The following is a 19,815-nucleotide window of genomic DNA, read 5'->3' as shown; positions in this document are numbered from 1 at the left end:
GCTCTCTCACCAACGACTCATCTAAGAGCTCTCTCTCTCACCAACGACTCCTCTAAGAGCTCTCTCACCAACGACTCATCTAAGAGCTCTCTCTCTCACCAACGACTCCTCTAAGAGCTCTCTCTCTCTCACCAACGACTCCTCTAAGAGCTCTCTGTCCTCTGGATGTTCAGAGGGTTATTTAGGGCTGTTGTCAAGGTTTCCATAGTTAACATTCTAGAGCCCTTTTCTTTCTGTCCAGACGAGCGGCAGAATGGAACGTGGTTAACCACAGGATCAGGGACTTAACACAGGAAGAGGTACGATGTCACCGCGACTCCCAACTTCCCCAATGTCCTCCAACATAGAGACACATCCCCAAAGCGACATTAAGCAGATATACATGACACATTACAGCAGATTACACTATTTAAACAACACCTTTTATTCTCAAGTTAAAGTCAAATAGGTAGAATAGTGAAAGATCCCCAATCACTGTAGATGTTAGGTTAGCAACATTAAGCAGATGTGACAACAACAGATGACAGTACATGAACAAGATGTTTTACTCCCAACAACAGATGACAGACAGTATATGAACAAGATGTTTTACTCCCAACAACAGATGACAGACAGTATATGAACAAGATGTTTTACTCCCAACAACAGATGACAGTACATGAACAAGATGTTTTACTCTCAACAACAGATGACAGACAGTACATGAACAAGATGTTTTACTCCCAACAACAGATGACAGTACATGAACAAGATGTTTTACTCCCAACAACAGATGACAGACAGTATATGAACAAGATGTTTTACTCCCAACAACAGATGACAGACAGTACATGAACAAGATGTTTTACTCTCAACAACAGATGACAGACAGTACATGAACAAGATGTTTTACTCCCAACAACAGATGACAGACAGTATATGAACAAGATGTTTTACTCCCAACAACAGATGACAGTACATGAACAAGATGTTTTACTCCCAACAACAGATGACAGACAGTATATGAACAAGATGTTTTACTCTCAACAACAGATGACAGTACATGAACAAGATGTTTTACTCTCAACAACAGATGACAGACAGTACATGAACAATATGTTTTACTCCCAACAACAGATGACAGACAGTATATGAACAAGATGTTTTACTCTCAACAACAGATGACAGACAGTACATGAACAAGATGTTTTACTCTCAACAACAGATGACAGACAGTATATGAACAAGATGTTTTACTCCCAACAACAGATGACAGTACATGAACAAGATGTTTTACTCCCAACAACAGATGACAGTACATGAACAAGATGTTTTACTCTCAACAACAGATGACAGACAGTACATGAACAAGATGTTTTACTCCCAACAACAGATGACAGACAGTATATGAACAAGATGTTTTACTCCCAACAACAGATGACAGTACATGAACAAGATGTTTTACTCTCAACAACAGATGACAGACAGTACATGAACAAGATGTTTTACTCTCAACAACAGATGACAGACAGTATATGAACAAGATGTTTTACTCCCAACAACAGATGACAGACAGTATATGAACAAGATGTTTTACTCCCAACAACAGATGACAGACAGTATATGAACAAGATGTTTTACTCCCAACAACAGATGACAGTACATGAACAAGATGTTTTACTCTCAACAACAGATGACAGTACATGAACAAGATGTTTTACTCCCAACAACAGATGACAGTATATGAACAAGATGTTTTACTCCCAACAACAGATGACAGACAGTACATGAACAATATGTTTTACTCCCAACAACAGATGACAGTACATGGAAATTAGCTTGAAAACTGCTCATTTCTTTCTGTGATGCATTTTAAAATGTTCCTTCCCGGGTGACTTGGTTTGTCCCACAATGCACTGCCAAAGTCACAGTAAAATCCCTTGTATGCTATTTTCTATCTCACTCTAGTTGTGTTCTGATGTCCCTGATGAATTTACTCACACAGAAGGGGTCCCAGGCCCCAAACAGTCTGAGAACCAACTGTTCTAACTAATGATCAGGGACTTCTGTTGCTCAGAAGATACGGTCCACCAACTTCTCTGTTAAATCTGAAGTCCAGCTGTTCAGTCATGTCTTATTCACCAAGAAGTCTCCTCTTACAGGTGGAAGCTAGTCTCTCTCTGTGTCTTACGTCATCGCTGTCTCTCTGTGTCTTTACGTCAGGGCTCATCATGTCATTGCTGTCTCTCTGTGTCTTACATCAGGGCTCATCATGTCATCGCTGTCTCTCTGTGTCTTACATCAGGGCTCATCATGTCATCGCTGTCTCTCTGTGTCTTACGTCAGGGCTCATCATGTCATCGCTGTCTCTCTGTGTCTTACGTCAGGGCTCATCATGTCATCGCTGTCTCTCTCTGTGTCTTACGTCAGGGCTCATCATGTCATCGCTGTCTCTCTGTGTCTTACGTCAGGGCTCATCATGTCATCGCTGTCTCTCTGTGTCAGGGCTCATCATGTCATCGCTGTCTCTCTGTGTCAGGGCTCATCATGTCATCGCTGTCTCTCTGTGTCAGGGCTCATCATGTCATCGCTGTCTCTCTGTGTCTTTACGTCAGGGCTCATCATGTCATCGCTGTCTCTCTGTGTCTTACATCAGGGCTCATCATGTCATCGCTGTCTCTCTGTGTCTTATGTCATCGCTGTCTCTCTGTGTCTTTACGTCAGGGCTCATCATGTCATCGCTGTCTCTCTGTGTCTTACGTCAGGGCTCATCATGTCATCGCTGTCTCTCTGTGTCAGGGCTCATCATGTCATCGCTGTCTCTCTGTGTCAGGGCTCATCATGTCATCGCTGTCTCTCTGTGTCAGGGCTCATCATGTCATCGCTGTCTCTCTGTGTCTTACGTCAGGGCTCATCATGTCATCGCTGTCTCTCTGTGTCTTTATGTCATGGCTCATCATGTCATCGCTGTCTCTCTGTGTCAGGGCTCATCATGTCATCTCTGTCTCTCTGTGTCAGGGCTCATCATGTCATCGCTGTCTCTCTGTGTCTTACGTCAGGGCTCATCATGTCATCGCTGTCTCTCTGTGTCTTACGTCAGGACTCATCATGTCATCGCTGTCTCTCTGTGTCTCTGTGTCAGGGCTCATCATGTCATCGCTGTCTCTCTGTGTCTTACGTCAGGGCTCATCATGTCATCGCTGTCTCTCTGTGTCTTACGTCAGGGCTCATCATGTCATCGCTGTCTCTCTGTGTCTTACGTCAGGGCTCATCATGTCATCGCTGTCTCTCTGTGTCTTACGTCAGGACTCATCATGTCATCGCTGTCTCTCTGTGTCTTACGTCAGGGCTCATCATGTCATCGCTGTCTCTCTGTGTCTTACGTCAGGGCTCATCATGTCATCGCTGTCTCTCTGTGTCAGGGCTCGTCATGTCATCGCAGTCTCTCTGTGTCTTACGTCAGGGCTCGTCATGTCATCGCTGTCTCTCTGTGTCTTACGTCAGGGCTCATCATGTCATCGCTGTCTCTCTGTGTCTTTACGTCAGGGCTCATCATGTCATCGCTGTCTCTCTGTGTCTTACGTCAGGACTCATCATGTCATCGCTGTCTCTCTGTGTCTTACGTCAGGGCTCATCATGTCATCGCTGTCTCTCTGTGTCTTACGTCAGGGCTCATCATGTCATCGCTGTCTCTCTGTATCTTACGTCAGGGCTCATCATGTCATCGCTGTCTCTCTGTGTCTTACGTCAGGGCTCATCATGTCATCGCTGTCTCTCTGTGTCTCTGTGTCAGGGCTCATTATGTCATCACTGTCTCTCTGTGTCAGGGCTCATCATGTCATCGCTGTCTCTCTGTGTCAGGGCTCATCATGTCATCGCTGTCTCTCTGTGTCTTACGTCAGGGCTCATCATGTCATCGCTGTCTCTCTGTGTCTTACGTCAGGGCTCATCATGTCATCGCTGTCTCTCTGTGTCTTTACGTCAGGGCTCATCATGTCATCGCTGTCTCTCTGTGTCTTACGTCAGGGCTCATCATGTCATCGCTGTCTCTCTGTGTCTTTACGTCAGGGCTCATCATGTCATCGCTGTCTCTCTGTGTCTTACGTCAGGGCTCATCATGTCATCGCTGTCTCTCTGTGTCTTTACGTCAGGGCTCATCATGTCATCGCTGTTTCTCTGTGTCTTACGTCAGGGCTCATCATGTCATCGCTGTCTCTCTGTGTCTTTACGTCAGGGCTCATCATGTCATCGCTGTCTCTCTGTGTCTTACGTCAGGGCTCATCATGTCATCGCTGTCTCACTGTGTCTTTACGTCAGGGCTCATCATGTCATCGCTGTCTCTCTGTGTCTTTACGTCAGGGCTCATCATGTCATCGCTGTCTCTCTGTGTCTTTACGTCAGGGCTCATCATGTCATCGCTGTCTCTGTGTCAGGGCTCATCATGTCATCGCTGTCTCTCTGTGTCTTTACGTCAGGGCTCATCATGTCATCGCTGTCTCTCTGTGTCAGGGCTCATCATGTCATCGCTGTCTCTGTGTCAGGGCTCATCATGTCATCGCTGTCTCTCTGTGTCAGGGCTCATCATGTCATCGATGTCTCTGTGTCAGGGCTCATCATGTCATCGCTGTCTCTCTGTGTCTTACGTCAGGGCTCATCATGTCATCGCTGTCTCTCTGTGTCAGGGCTCATCATGTCATCGCTGTCTCTCTCTGTGTCTTACGTCAGGGCTCATCATGTCATCGCTCTCTCTCTGTGTCAGGGCTCATCATGTCATCCCTGTCTCTCTGTGTCTTTACGTCAGGGCTCATCATGTCATCGCTGTCTCTCTCTGTGTCTTACGTCAGGGCTCATCATGTCATCGCTGTCTCTCTGTGTCTCTGTGTCAGGGCTCATCATGTCATCGCTGTCTCTCTCTGTGTCTTTACGTCAGGGCTCATCATGTCATCGCTGTCTCTCTGTGTCTTTACGTCAGGGCTCATCATGTCATCGCTGTCTCTCTGTGTCAGGGCTCATCATGTCATCGCTGTCTCTCTGTGTCAGGGCTCATCATGTCATCGCTGTCTCTCTGTGTCTTTACGTCAGGGCTCATCATGTCATCGCTGTCTCTCTGTGTCTTACGTCAGGGCTCATCATGTCATCGCTGTCTCTCTGCGTCAGGGCTCATCATGTCATCGCTGTCTCTCTGTGTCAGGGCTCATCATGTCATCGCTGTCTCTCTGTGTCTTTACGTCAGGGCTCATCATGTCATCGCTGTCTCTCTGTGTCTTACGTCAGGGCTCGTCATGTCATCGCTGTCTCTCTGTGTCAGGGCTCATCATGTCATCGCTGTCTCTCTGTGTCTTTACGTCAGGGCTCATCATGTCATCGCTGTCTCTCTGTGTCTTTACGTCAGGGCTCATCATGTCATCGCTGTCTCTCTGTGTCTTTACGTCAGGGCTCATCATGTCATCGCTGTCTCTCTGTGTCAGGGCTCATCATGTCATCGCTGTCTCTCTGTGTCTTTACGTCAGGGCTCATCATGTCATCGCTGTCTCTCTGTGTCTTTACGTCAGGGCTCATCATGTCATCGCTGTCTCTCTGTGTCTTTACGTCAGGGCTCATCATGTCATCGCTGTCTCTCTGTGTCTTTACGTCAGGGCTCATCATGTCATCGCTGTCTCTCTGTGTCAGGGCTCATCATGTCATCGCTGTCTCTCTGTGTCTCTGTGTCAGGGCTCATCATGTCATCGCTGTCTCTCTCTGTGTCTTACGTCAGGGCTCATCATGTCATCGCTGTCTCTCTCTCTGTGTCTCTGTGTCAGGGCTCATCATGTCATCGCTGTCTCTCTGTGTCAGGGCTCATCATGTCATCGCTGTCTCTCTGTGTCTTACGTCAGGGCTCATCATGTCATCGCTGTCTCTCTGTGTCAGGGCTCATCATGTCATCGCTGTCTCTCTGTGTCTCTGTGTCAGGGCTCATCATGTCATCGCTGTCTCTCTGTGTCTCTGTGTCAGGGCTCATCATGTCATCGCTGTCTCTCTCTGTGTCAGGGCTCATCATGTCATCGCTGTCTCTCTCTGTGTCTTACGTCAGGGCTCATCATGTCATCTCTGTCTCTCTGTGTCTCTGTGTCAGGGCTCATGTCATCGCTGTCTCTCTCTGTGTCTCTGTGTCAGGGCTCATCATGTCATCGCTGTCTCTCTGTGTCTTTACGTCAGGGCTCATCATGTCATCGCTGTCTCTCTGTGTCAGGGCTCATCATGTCATCGCTGTCTCTCTGTGTCTTACGTCAGGGCTCATCATGTCATCGCTGTCTCTCTGTGTCTTACGTCAGGGCTCATCATGTCATCGCTGTCTCTCTGTGTCTTTACGTCAGGGCTCATCATGTCATCGCTGTCTCTCTGTGTCTTACGTCAGGGCTCATCATGTCATCGCTGTTTCTCTGTGTCTTACGTCAGGGCTCATCATGTCATCGCTGTCTCTCTGTGTCTTTACGTCAGGGCTCATCATGTCATCGCTGTCTCTCTGTGTCTTACGTCAGGGCTCATCATGTCATCGCTGTCTCACTGTGTCTTTACGTCAGGGCTCATCATGTCATCGCTGTCTCTCTGTGTCTTTACGTCAGGGCTCATCATGTCATCGCTGTCTCTCTGTGTCTTTACGTCAGGGCTCATCATGTCATCGCTGTCTCTGTGTCAGGGCTCATCATGTCATCGCTGTCTCTCTGTGTCTTTACGTCAGGGCTCATCATGTCATCGCTGTCTCTCTGTGTCAGGGCTCATCATGTCATCGCTGTCTCTGTGTCAGGGCTCATCATGTCATCGCTGTCTCTCTGTGTCAGGGCTCATCATGTCATCGCTGTCTCTGTGTCAGGGCTCATCATGTCATCGCTGTCTCTCTGTGTCTTACGTCAGGGCTCATCATGTCATCGCTGTCTCTCTGTGTCAGGGCTCATCATGTCATCGCTGTCTCTCTCTGTGTCTTACGTCAGGGCTCATCATGTCATCGCTCTCTCTCTGTGTCAGGGCTCATCATGTCATCCCTGTCTCTCTGTGTCTTTACGTCAGGGCTCATCATGTCATCGCTGTCTCTCTCTGTGTCTTACGTCAGGGCTCATCATGTCATCGCTGTCTCTCTGTGTCTTTGTGTCAGGGCTCATCATGTCATCGCTGTCTCTCTCTGTGTCTTTACGTCAGGGCTCATCATGTCATCGCTGTCTCTCTGTGTCTTTACGTCAGGGCTCATCATGTCATCGCTGTCTCTCTGTGTCTTTACGTCAGGGCTCATCATGTCATCGCTGTCTCTCTGTGTCAGGGCTCATCATGTCATCGCTGTCTCTCTGTGTCAGGGCTCATCATGTCATCGCTGTCTCTCTGTGTCTTTACGTCAGGGCTCATCATGTCATCGCTGTCTCTCTCTGTGTCTTACGTCAGGGCTCGTCATGTCATCGCTGTCTCTCTGTGTCAGGGCTCATCATGTCATCGCTGTCTCTCTGTGTCTTTACGTCAGGGCTCATCATGTCATCGCTGTCTCTCTGTGTCTTTACGTCAGGGCTCATCATGTCATCGCTGTCTCTCTGTGTCTTTACGTCAGGGCTCATCATGTCATCGCTGTCTCTCTGTGTCTTTACGTCAGGGCTCATCATGTCATCGCTGTCTCTCTGTGTCTTTACGTCAGGGCTCATCATGTCATCGCTGTCTCTCTGTGTCTTTACGTCAGGGCTCATCATGTCATCGCTGTCTCTCTGTGTCAGGGCTCATCATGTCATCGCTGTCTCTCTGTGTCTTTACGTCAGGGCTCATCATGTCATCGCTGTCTCTCTGTGTCTTTACGTCAGGGCTCATCATGTCATCGCTGTCTCTCTGTGTCTTTACGTCAGGGCTCATCATGTCATCGCTGTCTCTCTGTGTCTTTACGTCAGGGCTCATCATGTCATCGCTGTCTCTCTGTGTCTTTACGTCAGGGCTCATCATGTCATCGCTGTCTCTCTGTGTCTTTACGTCAGGGCTCATCATGTCATCGCTGTCTCTCTGTGTCAGGGCTCATCATGTCATCGCTGTCTCTCTGTGTCTCTGTGTCAGGGCTCATCATGTCATCGCTGTCTCTCTGTGTCAGGGCTCATCATGTCATCGCTGTCTCTCTGTGTCTTACGTCAGGGCTCATCATGTCATCGCTGTCTCTCTGTGTCTCTGTGTCAGGGCTCATCATGTCATCGCTGTCTCTCTGTGTCAGGGCTCATCATGTCATCGCTGTCTCTCTGTGTCTCTGTGTCAGGGCTCATCATGTCATCGCTGTCTCTCTATGTCTCTGTGTCAGGGCTCATCATGTCATCGCTGTCTCTCTCTGTGTCTTACGTCAGGGCTCATCATGTCATCTCTGTCTCTCTGTGTCTCTGTGTCAGGGCTCATGTCATCGCTGTCTCTCTCTGTGTCTCTGTGTCAGGGCTCATCATGTCATCGCTGTCTCTCTGTGTCTTTACGTCAGGGCTCATCATGTCATCGCTGTCTCTCTGTGTCTTTACGTCAGGGCTCATCATGTCATCGCTGTCTCTCTGTGTCTCTGTGTCAGGGCTCATCATGTCATCGCTGTCTCTCTGTGTCTCTGTGTCAGGGCTCATCATGTCATCTCTGTCTCTCTGTGTCAGGGCTCATCATGTCATCGCTGTCTCTCTCTGTGTCTTTACGTCAGGGCTCATCATGTCATCTCTGTCTCTCTGTGTCTCTGTGTCAGGGCTCATCATGTCATCGCTGTCTCTCTCTGTGTACTCTACTGTGTCTCTCTCTGTGTCTCTCTCTCTGTGTACTTTACTGTCTCTCTCTGTGTACTCTACTGTCTCTCTCTGTGTACTCTACTGTGTCTCTCTCTGTGTACTCTACTGTGTCTCTCTCTGTGTACTCTACTGTCTCTCTCTCTGTGTACTCTACTGTCTCTCTCTCTGTGTACTCTACTGTCTCTCTCTCTGTGTACTCTACTGTCTCTCTGTGTACTCTACTGTCTCTCTCTGTGTACTCTACTGTGCGTTTCAAGGCCTGCATGCTTTTACAGCTGTTGCTCATTTACAGAAGAACATTTCTCCCTGCGTGTGAACGGCGATCTGATGTCTCCTCAGCCGGACCATGGTGATGAATCCTTTCTGACAGTCGGGACAGTGGTAAGGTCTCTCCCCTGTGTGTATCATCATGTGCTGCGTCAGGTTGCAGCTCACACTAAACCCTTTACCACAGACAGAACACCGGTAGGGTTTCTCCCCCGTGTGGCTCCTCATGTGTGTCTGGAGATGACCCAGGACAGAGAAACACCTTCCGCACTCAGTACAGCGGTGGGGTTTCTCCCCTGTGTGGATCCTCATGTGATTGGTTAGATTGGTTGCTCCTGCGAACCCGCAGACAGAACACCGGTAGGGTTTCTCCCCCGTGTGGCTCCTCATGTGTGTCTGGAGATGACCCAGGACAGAGAAACACCTTCCGCACTCAGTACAGCGGTGGGGTTTATACCCTGTGTGGATCCTCATGTGATTGGTTAGATTGGTTGCTCCTGCGAACCCGCAGACAGAACACCGGTAGGGTTTCTCCCCCGTGTGGCTCCTCATGTGTGTCTGGAGATGACCCAGGACAGAGAAACACCTTCCACACTCAGTACACCGGTGGGGTTTATACCCTGTGTGGATCCTCATGTGATTGGTTAGATTGGTTGCTCCTGCGAACCCGCAGACAGAACACCGGTAGGGTTTCTCCCCCGTGTGGCTCCTCATGTGTGTCTGGAGATGACCCAGGACAGAGAAACACCTTCCGCACTCAGTACAGCGGTAGGGTTTCTCCCCTGTGTGGATCCTCATGTGATTGGTTAGATTGGTTGCTCCTGCGAACCCGCAGACAGAACACCGGTAGGGTTTCTCCCCCGTGTGGCTCCTCATGTGTAACCTCAGAGCATTAATCTTAGTGAAACATTTACTGCAGAACTGACAAGTAAACTGAGCATCGATGTGAGCTTGAACGTGATCTTTTAGAGCCTCTAACTCAACCTGTTTCCCCACACACCCCACAGCGACTCTTAGAGGGAGAACTAGGATGGATCGACTTCACTGCAGAGACGGGCTGAGAAGCACTGGGTGTCTCTAATAGTTGACGGTCCTCTCTAGTTCCTCTTTTCAACTGTTCGTATGAGGTGCTGGTACTCTGGGTCTGGTAGAGATGTGAGGGCTGAGGTGGGTCCTGATTACAGTCACTTTGCACACAAGCGGAAGTGAATATGAACTCTGTGGTGTCAGACTCCTGACCTTCCCCCAGACTGGTCCAGAGTTCCTGCTGTTCCTCTTTAATGTGTACGGGCTGTGGATCCTCCTGGCCCAGACTGTGGTACCTCCTGCCCCAGACTGTGGATCCTCCTGGCCCAGACTGTGGATCCACTCCTCCTGCTCAGAGGGAACCTGTTCTCCACAGGCTGGGAGCTGCTGCAGCTGGGTGTCTGGAAGGAAGGAAGGAAGGAAGCACACGAGACAGAGATCAGAACATACACTGGGGCAGGTATTCCCAAACGAAGATACGGCAAATAAAAATGTGATTCCCATTTTCAAACAGTCCTTTTATATTTTCCAACGGGGCTCTACATTTGGGTTTTTCTGTCGCCTGAGTAGCCTCGTTTCACTGACAAAAATAGCTAAATAACAACACAATGTCAAATACAGGAAGCCCAGTCAAATAATTAACATCCAATCACATTAACCAGGTAGCCTAGTCAAATAATTAACATCCAATCACATTAACCAGGTAGCCTAGTCAAATAATTAACATCCAATCACATTAACCAGGTAGCCTAGTCAAATAATTAACATCCAATCACATTAACCAGGTAGCCTAGTCAAATAATTAACATCCAATCACATTAACCAGGTAGCCTAGTCAAATAATTAACATCCAATCACATTAACCAGGTAGCCCAGTCAAATAATGAACATCCAATCACATTAACCAGGTAGCCCAGTCAAATAATGAACATCCAATCACATTAACCAGGTAGCCCAGTCAAATAACTAACATCCAATCACATTAACCAGGTAGCCTAGTCAAATAATTAACATCCAATCACATTAACCAGGTAGCCTAGTCAAATAATTAACATCCAATCACATTAACCAGGTAGCCTAGTCAAATAATTAACATCCAATCACATTATCCGTTCCTCTCTCGCGGTAATTCCACTAACGGTCTGTGTGAAGCCAAACGTAGCTGCTGCTCATGCTGGTGTCTGTACTGATGGAGCAAAAGCCATGACAGGGAGACATAGTGGAGTGGTAACGCGCCTGCAAGCAGTTGCTCCCGACGCCACCTGGGTCACTGTAGCATCCACCTAGAGGCTCTTGGGTCCACTGCAGCATCCACCGAGAGGCTCTTGGGTCCACTGCAGCAACCACCGAGAGGCTCTTGGGTCCACTGCAGCATCCACCGAGAGGCTCTTGGGTAGACTGCAGCATCCCCCGAGAGGCTCTTGGGTACACTGCAGCATCCACCGAGAGGCTCTTGGGTAGACTGCAGCATCCACCCAGAGGCTCTTGGGTCCACTGCATCATCCACCTAGAGGCTCTTGGGTAAACTGCAGCATCCACCTAGAGGCTCTTGGGTAAACTGCAGCATCCACCGAGAGGCTCTTGGGTACACTGCAGCATCCACCGAGAGGCTCTTGGGTAGACTGCAGCATCCCCCTAGAGGCTCTTGGGTAGACTGCAGTATCCACAGAGAGGCTCTTGGGTACACAGCAGCATCCACTGAGAGGCTCTTGGGTACACTGCAGCATCCACCTAGAGGCTCTTGGGTACACTGCAGCATCCACCTAGAGGCTCTTGGGTACACTGCAGCATCCACCGAGAGGCTCTTGCTGCCAAGGGAATGTCTGACAGCTTGAAAGACGTTTTGGACACCACAGTGAAAATGGTTAACTTTGTTAAAGCAAGACCCCTGAACTCTCGTATAGTTTCTGCATTATGCAATGATATGGGGAGCGACCATGTAACCGTTTTACAACATACAGAAGAGAGCTGGTTATCAAGGGGGAAAGTATTGGCACGTTTTGTTTTTAAATTGAGAGACGAGCTTAAAGTTTTCTGACCATAATTTTCTTGTCTGACCGCTTGCATGATGACGAGTTTCTCACACGACTGGCCACATTCTAGTTATCACTGTTCTAGAACACCACCATCACTGATGTACAACACATTCTAGTTATCACTGTTCTAGAACACATTCTAGTTATCACTGTTCTAGAACACCACCATCACTGATGTACAACACATTCTAGTTATCACTGTTCTAGAACACATTCTAGTTATCACTGTTCTAGAACATCACACGACTGGCCTCTCTGGGTGATGTTTGTTCTCCCCTGAATGATCTGAATCTAGGATTACAGGGACTCTCTGCAACTATATTCAATGTGCGGGACAAAACTGAGGCTGATTAAGAAGTTGGAGCTCTTCTCTGTCTGCATTAACAACACACAGGTCTTTCCGTCACTGTAGGATTTGGTGTGTAAATTAACTCGAGCTTAACGGACAATGTCAAATGTGATATTGCGAAGCATCGGAGTTACGCTGCTATTTTCCCGAAACAGAAACTGGATTCGTTATCCCTTTCATGCCCTGCCTCCAGTCCACTGAAGAAGAGAGCCTCATCGAAATTGCAACAAGCGGTTCTGTGAAAATTGGATTTAATCAGAAGCCACTGCCAGATTTCTGAATAGGGCTGCGCTCAGTTTCCTGCCTTGGCAAATCCTGCTGTTAAGACACTGAAGCCCTTTGCAACCACGTACCTATGTGAGAGTGGATTCTCGGCCCTCACTAGCATGAAAACTAAATACAGAGCTGGGTTGTGAGAACATTTAATAAATGTATTGTATAGTGTGTGTGGCAGGCTTACAATGATGGCTGACCCTGGTGCTAGAGGGGGTACAGCTGACCCTGGTGCTAGAGGGGGTACAGTTGACCCTGGTGCTAGAGGGGGTACAGCTGACCCTGGTGCTAGAGGGGGTACAGCTGACCCTGGTGCTAGAGGGGGTACAGCTGACCCTGGTGCTAGAGGGGGTACAGCTGACCCTGGTGCTAGAGGGGGTACAGCTGACCCTGGTGCTAGAGGGGGTACAGCTGACCCTGGTGCTAGAGGGGGTACAGCTGACCCTGGTGCTAGAGGGGTACAGCTGACCCTGGTGCTAGAGGGGGTACAGCTGACCCTGGTGCTGAGAGGGGTACAGCTGACCCTGGTGCTAGAGGGGTACAGCTGACCCTGGTGCTAGAGGGGCTGACCCTGGTGCAGAGGGGGCTGACCCTGGTGCTAGAGGGGTACAGCTGACCCTGGTGCTAGAGGGGGTACAGCTGACCCTGGTGCTAGAGGGGTACAGCTGACCCTGGTGCTAGAGGGGTACAGCTGACCCTGGTGCTAGAGGGGGTGCTGACCCTGGTGCTAGAGGGGGTACAGCTGACCCTGGTGCTGAGAGGGGGCACAGCTGACCCTGGTGCTAGAGGGGGTACAGCTGACCCTGGTGCTAGAGGGGTACAGCTGACCCTGGTGATAGAGGGGGTACAGCTGACCCTGGTGATAGAGGGGTACAGCTGACCCTGGTGATAGAGGGGACCCTGGTGCAGCAGCTGACCCTGGTGCTAGAGGGGGTACAGCTGACCCTGGTGCTAGAGGGGTACAGCTGACCCTGGTGCTAGAGGGGTACAGCTGACCCTGGTGCTAGAGGGGTACAGCTGACCCTGGTGCTAGAGGGGTACAGCTGACCCTGGTGCTAGAGGGGTACAGCTGACCCTGGTGCTAGAGGGGGTACAGCTGACCCTGGTGCTAGAGGGGGTACAGCTGAACCGGTGCTAGAGGGGTACAGCTGACCCTGGTGCTAGAGGGGGTACAGCTGAACCTGGTGCTAGAGGGGTACAGCTGACCCTGGTGCTAGAGGGGGTACAGCTGACCCTGGTGCTAGAGGGGGGGTACAGCTGACCCTGGTGCTAGAGGGGTACAGCTGACCCTGGTGCTAGAGGGGGGTACAGCTGACCCTGGTGCTAGAGGGGGGTACAGCTGACCCTGGTGCTAGAGGGGAGGGGTACAGCTGACCCTGGTGCTAGAGGGGGTACAGCTGACCCTGGTGCTAGAGGGGGTACAGCTGACCCTGGTGCTAGAGGGGGTACAGCTGACCCTGGTGCTAGAGGGGTACAGCTGACCCTGGTGCTAGAGGGGTACAGCTGACCCTGGTGCTAGAGGGGTACAGCTGACTCTGGTGCTAGAGGGGTACAGCTGACCCTGGTGCTAGAGGGGGTACAGCTGAACCTGGTGCTAGAGGGGGTACAGCTGACCCTGGTGCTAGAGGGGGTACAGCTGACCCTGGTGCTAGAGGGGGTACAGCTGAACCTGGTGCTAGAGGGGTACAGCTGACCCTGGTGCTAGAGGGGGTACAGCTGACCCTGGTGCTAGAGGGGGTACAGCTGACCCTGGTGCTAGAGGGGGTACAGCTGACCCTGGTGCTAGAGGGGGTACAGCTGACCCTGGTGCTAGAGGGGGTACAGCTGACCCTGGTGCTAGAGGGGGTACAGCTGACCCTGGTGCTAGAGTGGGTACAGCTGACCCTGGTGCTAGAGGGGGTACAGCTGACCCTGGTGCTAGAGGGGGTACAGCTGAACCTGGTGCTAGAGGGGGTACAGCTGACCCTGGTGCTAGAGGGGGTACAGCTGGAGGTTGACTGTTTGACGGGGTACAGGACTATAAACAGTTAGGGAAGCACTAGGCCAACCATGTACTCTAAAAGGAGTGTAGGTCAGCCTACCAGTACTCCTTAAGGGCCAGGGACCTGGTTATTGTCAGAAGTAGACAGGCTCTGGCAGACAAAACAGACAAACGCTCCAACGATATGGTTCTAAATACAGAGCCCTTTCACATCACGTCAAAATCCAGAATATACACTTACTGTCCACTGTTTTAACAGCTTTATTAGTGGCAGTAGTTCTCAATGACATGTTTCTGTCTGCGTTCCGTTACACACAGTCCTTCTGAGCTAGATAGACAATTAGCACCGGTGGTCTCCTCTGGTTTATGTAAACACCGTTATAACACGGACACGTGGCTGTGTGGGAACACTTACCTTATAAAGGTGTGTAGTAATAGAGCTCCACAGTGGAGGTGTCATAATACCCATAAAACCTAGCGGTTAAAACAGGGAAATGGTTCCAATCATTTTAGAAACAGTTCAAATGAGGGCTGTGTTTCGTGTGTCCTTACCCTGACCTTTTAATAGCTAAATCGCTCTCGGACAAGGCGACTTTTATCAACTTATTCATCTCTATTTACTCTCACATTCTAAAACGCTAATTAGCATCAAAGTAGTCATCCATTGAAGACTACAAATCCCTGCAGGTCATCTTTAGCTGACAGGTCTTGTGTCCATTTAAAACTTGTACAAGACAATTCACAGAATTGTCACTTGAAAGAAATGTATTTAATTTATTCACTAATACATTTAGCCACCATTAGAAAGTTAATCCAGAAATTCTTACCTTTGCCCTCGATTAGGCAGTCTCATCCAGATCGTCATGGCATTTGTGCTTAATGATAGCCACATTAGCAACTAATTAGCGTTTCATTTGGTGGGGGTAGATACAGGCAAGTCACATTGTCCTAGAGAGATGTACACAATTGTCTAAATGTTACCCCAGGGTAGGTCTACACGAAACACAGCCCTTAATTTAAATGTTTCTAAAAATCCACTATGGGAAACATTGTGGAAAAACAATTGGAACCATTTCCTTTTTTTTGACTGCTAGGTTTTATGGGTATTATGACTCACACGGTGGTACTCTATTTAACTGTTTGCAAAAGTATTTATTGCTGATATGAAAGATAAGGTCCTTGTTTCCAAAACCGTATCCCAAGCTATGTTTGTTCTCGTTCAGACCGAACAACAAAACTCGCCCGGAAGATGAAACATTCATCAATAAGAGCAGCACTGCCGATCTGGGATCTGAAGTTAATTAGCGTCTATGAACGGGGAAACACTACATTAACTCTGGGCACATTTACACAAAGCATCACATAGCAGCACTGCTGATCTGGGATCTGAAGTTAATTAGCGTCTATGAACGGGGAAACACTACATTAACTCTGGGCACATTTACACAAAGCATCACATAGCAGCACTGCTGATCTGGGATCTGAAGTTAATTAGCGTCTATGAACGGGGAAACACTACATTAACTCTGGGCACATTTACACAAAGCATCACATAGCAGCACTGCTGATCTGGGATCTGTCGATATAATCTAAAGGGAAACACGGATCCCAGATCAGATACTCCTACTCTGAGATGCTTTGTGGATAAGGGCCCTGGTCCACTGAGGTGGCGACGGCGTCTAGAAGCTAACTAACATCTACCTACTAACAATGTAAACATACCTAGTAAATCATTCACAAACCTGCTCTATACAACTTTATTTCTGGTTTTAATAGTGATATCGAGCAGCTTCTGTAGACGGCTGTTCCTCTCTTCCGAGCGGGACATCTCGTCCTGATACTCTGCTATCGTTTTCTCCACGACCCGGAATATCTCTTCGGCAGCAGCTGTTCATCTCTGGTTGAAAAACGACCGTAATAGTTCTATTCTAGACATTTTAAACTTCGTAGTGAATAGCTAAATTAAGCTTATAAAACTTCGTAGTGAATAGCTAAATTAATCTTATAAACTTCGTAGTGAATAGCTAAATTAAGCTTATAAAACTTCGTAGTGAATAGCTAAATTAATCTTATAAACTTCGTAGTGAATAGCTAAATTAATCTTATAAACTTCGTAGTGAATAGCTCAATTAATCTTATAAACTTCGTAGTGAATAGCTAAATTAATCTTATAAACTTCGTAGTGAATAGCTAAATTAATTTTATAAACTTCGTAGTGAATAGCTCAATTAAGCTTATAAAACTAGCAGTGTATTCTATGCGTTTAGAAAACAGGACGTAGAGTCAACGTCACTTCCGGTTTTGGGGTTCAAAATAAAAGCACTCATCGGAAAACTATGTAAAATAGAGAGAGTAATCTTAATTTCTAAGCAATGGCTGATATTATTATATAATACGTAATTAAAATAGATTCAATAATTATTGTAACAGTAACATTTTAGTACAATTGACTGTTATTAGCTGTCGCACAATACAAGTGGAGTGATTAAAGGTGAGAGAGGCAGGTTGAGGTGGCCAGGGTCAGAGTAGTGCAGGAGATGTGGTATGTTGAGGTGACCAGGGTCAGAGTAGTGCAGGAGATGTGGTATGTTGAGGTGACCAGGGTCAGAGTAGTGCAGGAGATGTGGTATGATGAGGTGACCAGGGTCAGAGTAGTGCAGGAGATGTGGTATGCTGAGGTGGCCAGGGTCAGAGTAGTGCAGGAGATGTGGTATGATGAGGTGACCAGGGTCAGAGTAGTGCAGGAGATGTGGTATGTTGAGGCAGGTTGAGGTGGCCAGGGTCAGAGTAGTGCAGGAGATGTGGTATGTTGAGGTGGCCAGGGTCAGAGTAGTGCAGGAGATGTGGTATGTTGAGGTGACCAGGGTCAGAGTAGTGCAGGAGATGTGGTATGTTGAGGCAGGTTGAGGTGGCCAGGGTCAGAGTAGTGCAGGAGATGTGGTATGTTGAGGTGGCCAGGGTCAGAGTAGTGCAGGAGATGTGGTATGTTGAGGCAGGTTGAGGTGACCAGGGTCAGAGTAGTGCAGGAGATGTGGTATGTTGAGGCAGGTTGAGGTGGCCAGGGTCAGACTAGTGCAGGAGATGTGGTATGTTGAGGTGACCAGGGTCAGAGTAGTGCAGGAGATGTGGTATGTTGAGGTGACCAGGGTCAGAGTAGTGGAGGAGATGTGGTATGTTGAGGCAGGTTGAGGTGGCCAGGGTCAGAGTAGTGCAGGAGATGTGGTATGTTGAGGTGGCCAGGGTCAGAGTAGTGCAGGAGATGTGGTATGTTGAGGCAGGTTGAGGTGACCAGGGTCAGAGTAGTGCAGGAGATGTGGTACGTTGAGGTGACCAGGGTCAGAGTAGTGCAGGAGATGTGGTATGTTGAGGCAGTGAAGTATAGTATATGTTGAGGAGGGCGGATCAAGGCTGTGGGTTTCCGAGAGGATCGCTGTGAATAGTAGATCTGTGCCAGAACAGAGGTGCAGGAGATGTGGTATGTTGAGGTGGCCAGGGTCAGAGTGCAGCCAATGAGTGATATATGTTTCAGTAAGGTTGGCTTGACTCAGCGTCCATAGTGCAGGAGATGTGTTATCAGCTGTACAGCTGGAACGTAAGCCAGACAATAGATGATGGGGTGGCAGCTGCAGAGAAGGGTACTTGGGGGCAGGAGATTTGACTTCAGAAGAGTTACAGGGTGTGCTGAGTGGTGGTGTCCAGGGTCCTCTCAGGTCGATTGGCCTGAAGTAGGATCAGATAGGGTTAAAGTAGTGGAATAAGGTCCATCCTCTGCTAGTGGAATAAGGTCTGTCCTCTCTAGTAGTGAATAAGGTCCGTCCTCTAGTGGAATAAGGTCCGTCCTCTAGTGGAATAAGGTCCGGGGTCTAGTGGAATAAGGTCCGTCCTCTCTAGTGGAATAAGGTCTGTCCTCTAGTGGAATAAGATCTGTCCTCTAGTGGAATAAGGTCTGTCCTCTAGTGGAATAAGGTCTGTCCTCTCTAGTGGAATAAGGTCTGTCCTCTCTAGTGGAATAAGGTCTGTCCTCTCTAGTGGAATAAGGTCCGTCCTCTTAGTGGAATAAGGTCTGTCCTCTCTAGTGGAATAAGGTCTGACAAGTGGAATAAGGTTTGTCCTCTCTAGTGGAATAAGGTCCGGAGATTTGACTTCTAGTGGAATAAGGTCTGTCCTCTCTAGTGGACTAAGGTCTGTCCTCTCTAGTGGAATAAGGATGTCCTCTAGTGGAATAAGGTCTGTCCTCTCTAGTGGAATAAGGTCTGTCCTCTCTAGTGGAATAAGGTCTGTCCTCTCTAGTGGAATAAGGTCTGACCTCTCTAGTGGAATAAGGTTTGTCCATTTGTGGAATAAGGTCTGTCCTCTCTAGTGGAATAAGGTCTGTCCTCTCAGTGGAATAAGGTTGGTCCTCTTGTGGAATGAAGTCCGTCCTCTAGTGGAACAAGGTCTGTCCTCTCAGGTCATTGGCCTGGGGTAGGATTAGATGGGGTTAAAGTAGTGGAATAAGGTGGTGGGTTTTAATGAGGGCTAGTTGGTACCACCACGGCCACCTAATAATCCCCAGTTTACAATTGGCTCATTCATCCCCCCTCCTCTCGCCTGTAACTATTCCCCAGGTCATTGCTGTAAATGAGAATGTGTTCCCAGTCAACTTACCTGGTAAAATAAGGGTTAATTAAAACATTTAAATATATATTGTATTTTTCCCGTTTCCACTTTTCCGTCACAAAGTTTGAATGGGTTTATAGTATAGTTCAGTTGGTGGCGGTAATGCAACATATTGGATGCCAACCGCCGTTGAACTCCACCGAAGAAGAAGAACGTCCTGCTTGGTCTTCTCTGAGAGGAAGAGGCGAAGCTGGAACCAAAATCTGTCTTCTCCAGTAGGTGGCGTTGTTTCCGCTCACCAAGCGTGGAGTTTTTTTTATGGAGATCAATGAGAGAGTGTCGAATTTGGTTAACAAAAAAATCTAATGGATTATTTGCTACGTGTGGCTTAATTAATCGAATAGACGTTTCGTAATGATTAGGTTGCTATGAGGGTACTGATATAACTAGGACACGTGACATCCCGGCAACTTTGGGAAAAAAACACTTCGAAGTTGTGCCTGGTCGTCCCTAGTTACCACAGCCACAAAGTCCTAACTCTCACCTATCAATATA

General features: G+C 48.3%; 1 protein-coding gene across 1 annotated transcript; it reads right to left on the bottom strand.

Moving 5' to 3' along the window:
* Positions 1-400: 400 nt before the first annotated feature.
* Positions 401-16,908, bottom strand: LOC135575082 (zinc finger protein 84-like). Its single transcript, XM_065027251.1, has 2 exons — positions 16,404-16,908; positions 401-10,423 (listed from the first exon to the last, which is right to left on the bottom strand). Exon 2 carries the CDS (start codon positions 9,870-9,872, stop codon positions 9,012-9,014), a length of 861 nt encoding a protein of 286 aa, XP_064883323.1. The 5' UTR covers positions 9,873-10,423; positions 16,404-16,908; the 3' UTR covers positions 401-9,011.
* Between the last annotated feature and the right edge of the window lie 2,907 nt (positions 16,909-19,815).

The sequence above is a fragment of the Oncorhynchus nerka genome, linkage group LG14 (genome assembly GCF_034236695.1).
Source record: "Oncorhynchus nerka isolate Pitt River linkage group LG14, Oner_Uvic_2.0, whole genome shotgun sequence".
Taxonomy (NCBI): Eukaryota; Metazoa; Chordata; class Actinopteri; order Salmoniformes; family Salmonidae; genus Oncorhynchus; species Oncorhynchus nerka.
Note: the sequence above shows the minus strand (reverse complement) of the source record. Positions and strands in the feature narration are given on the sequence as shown.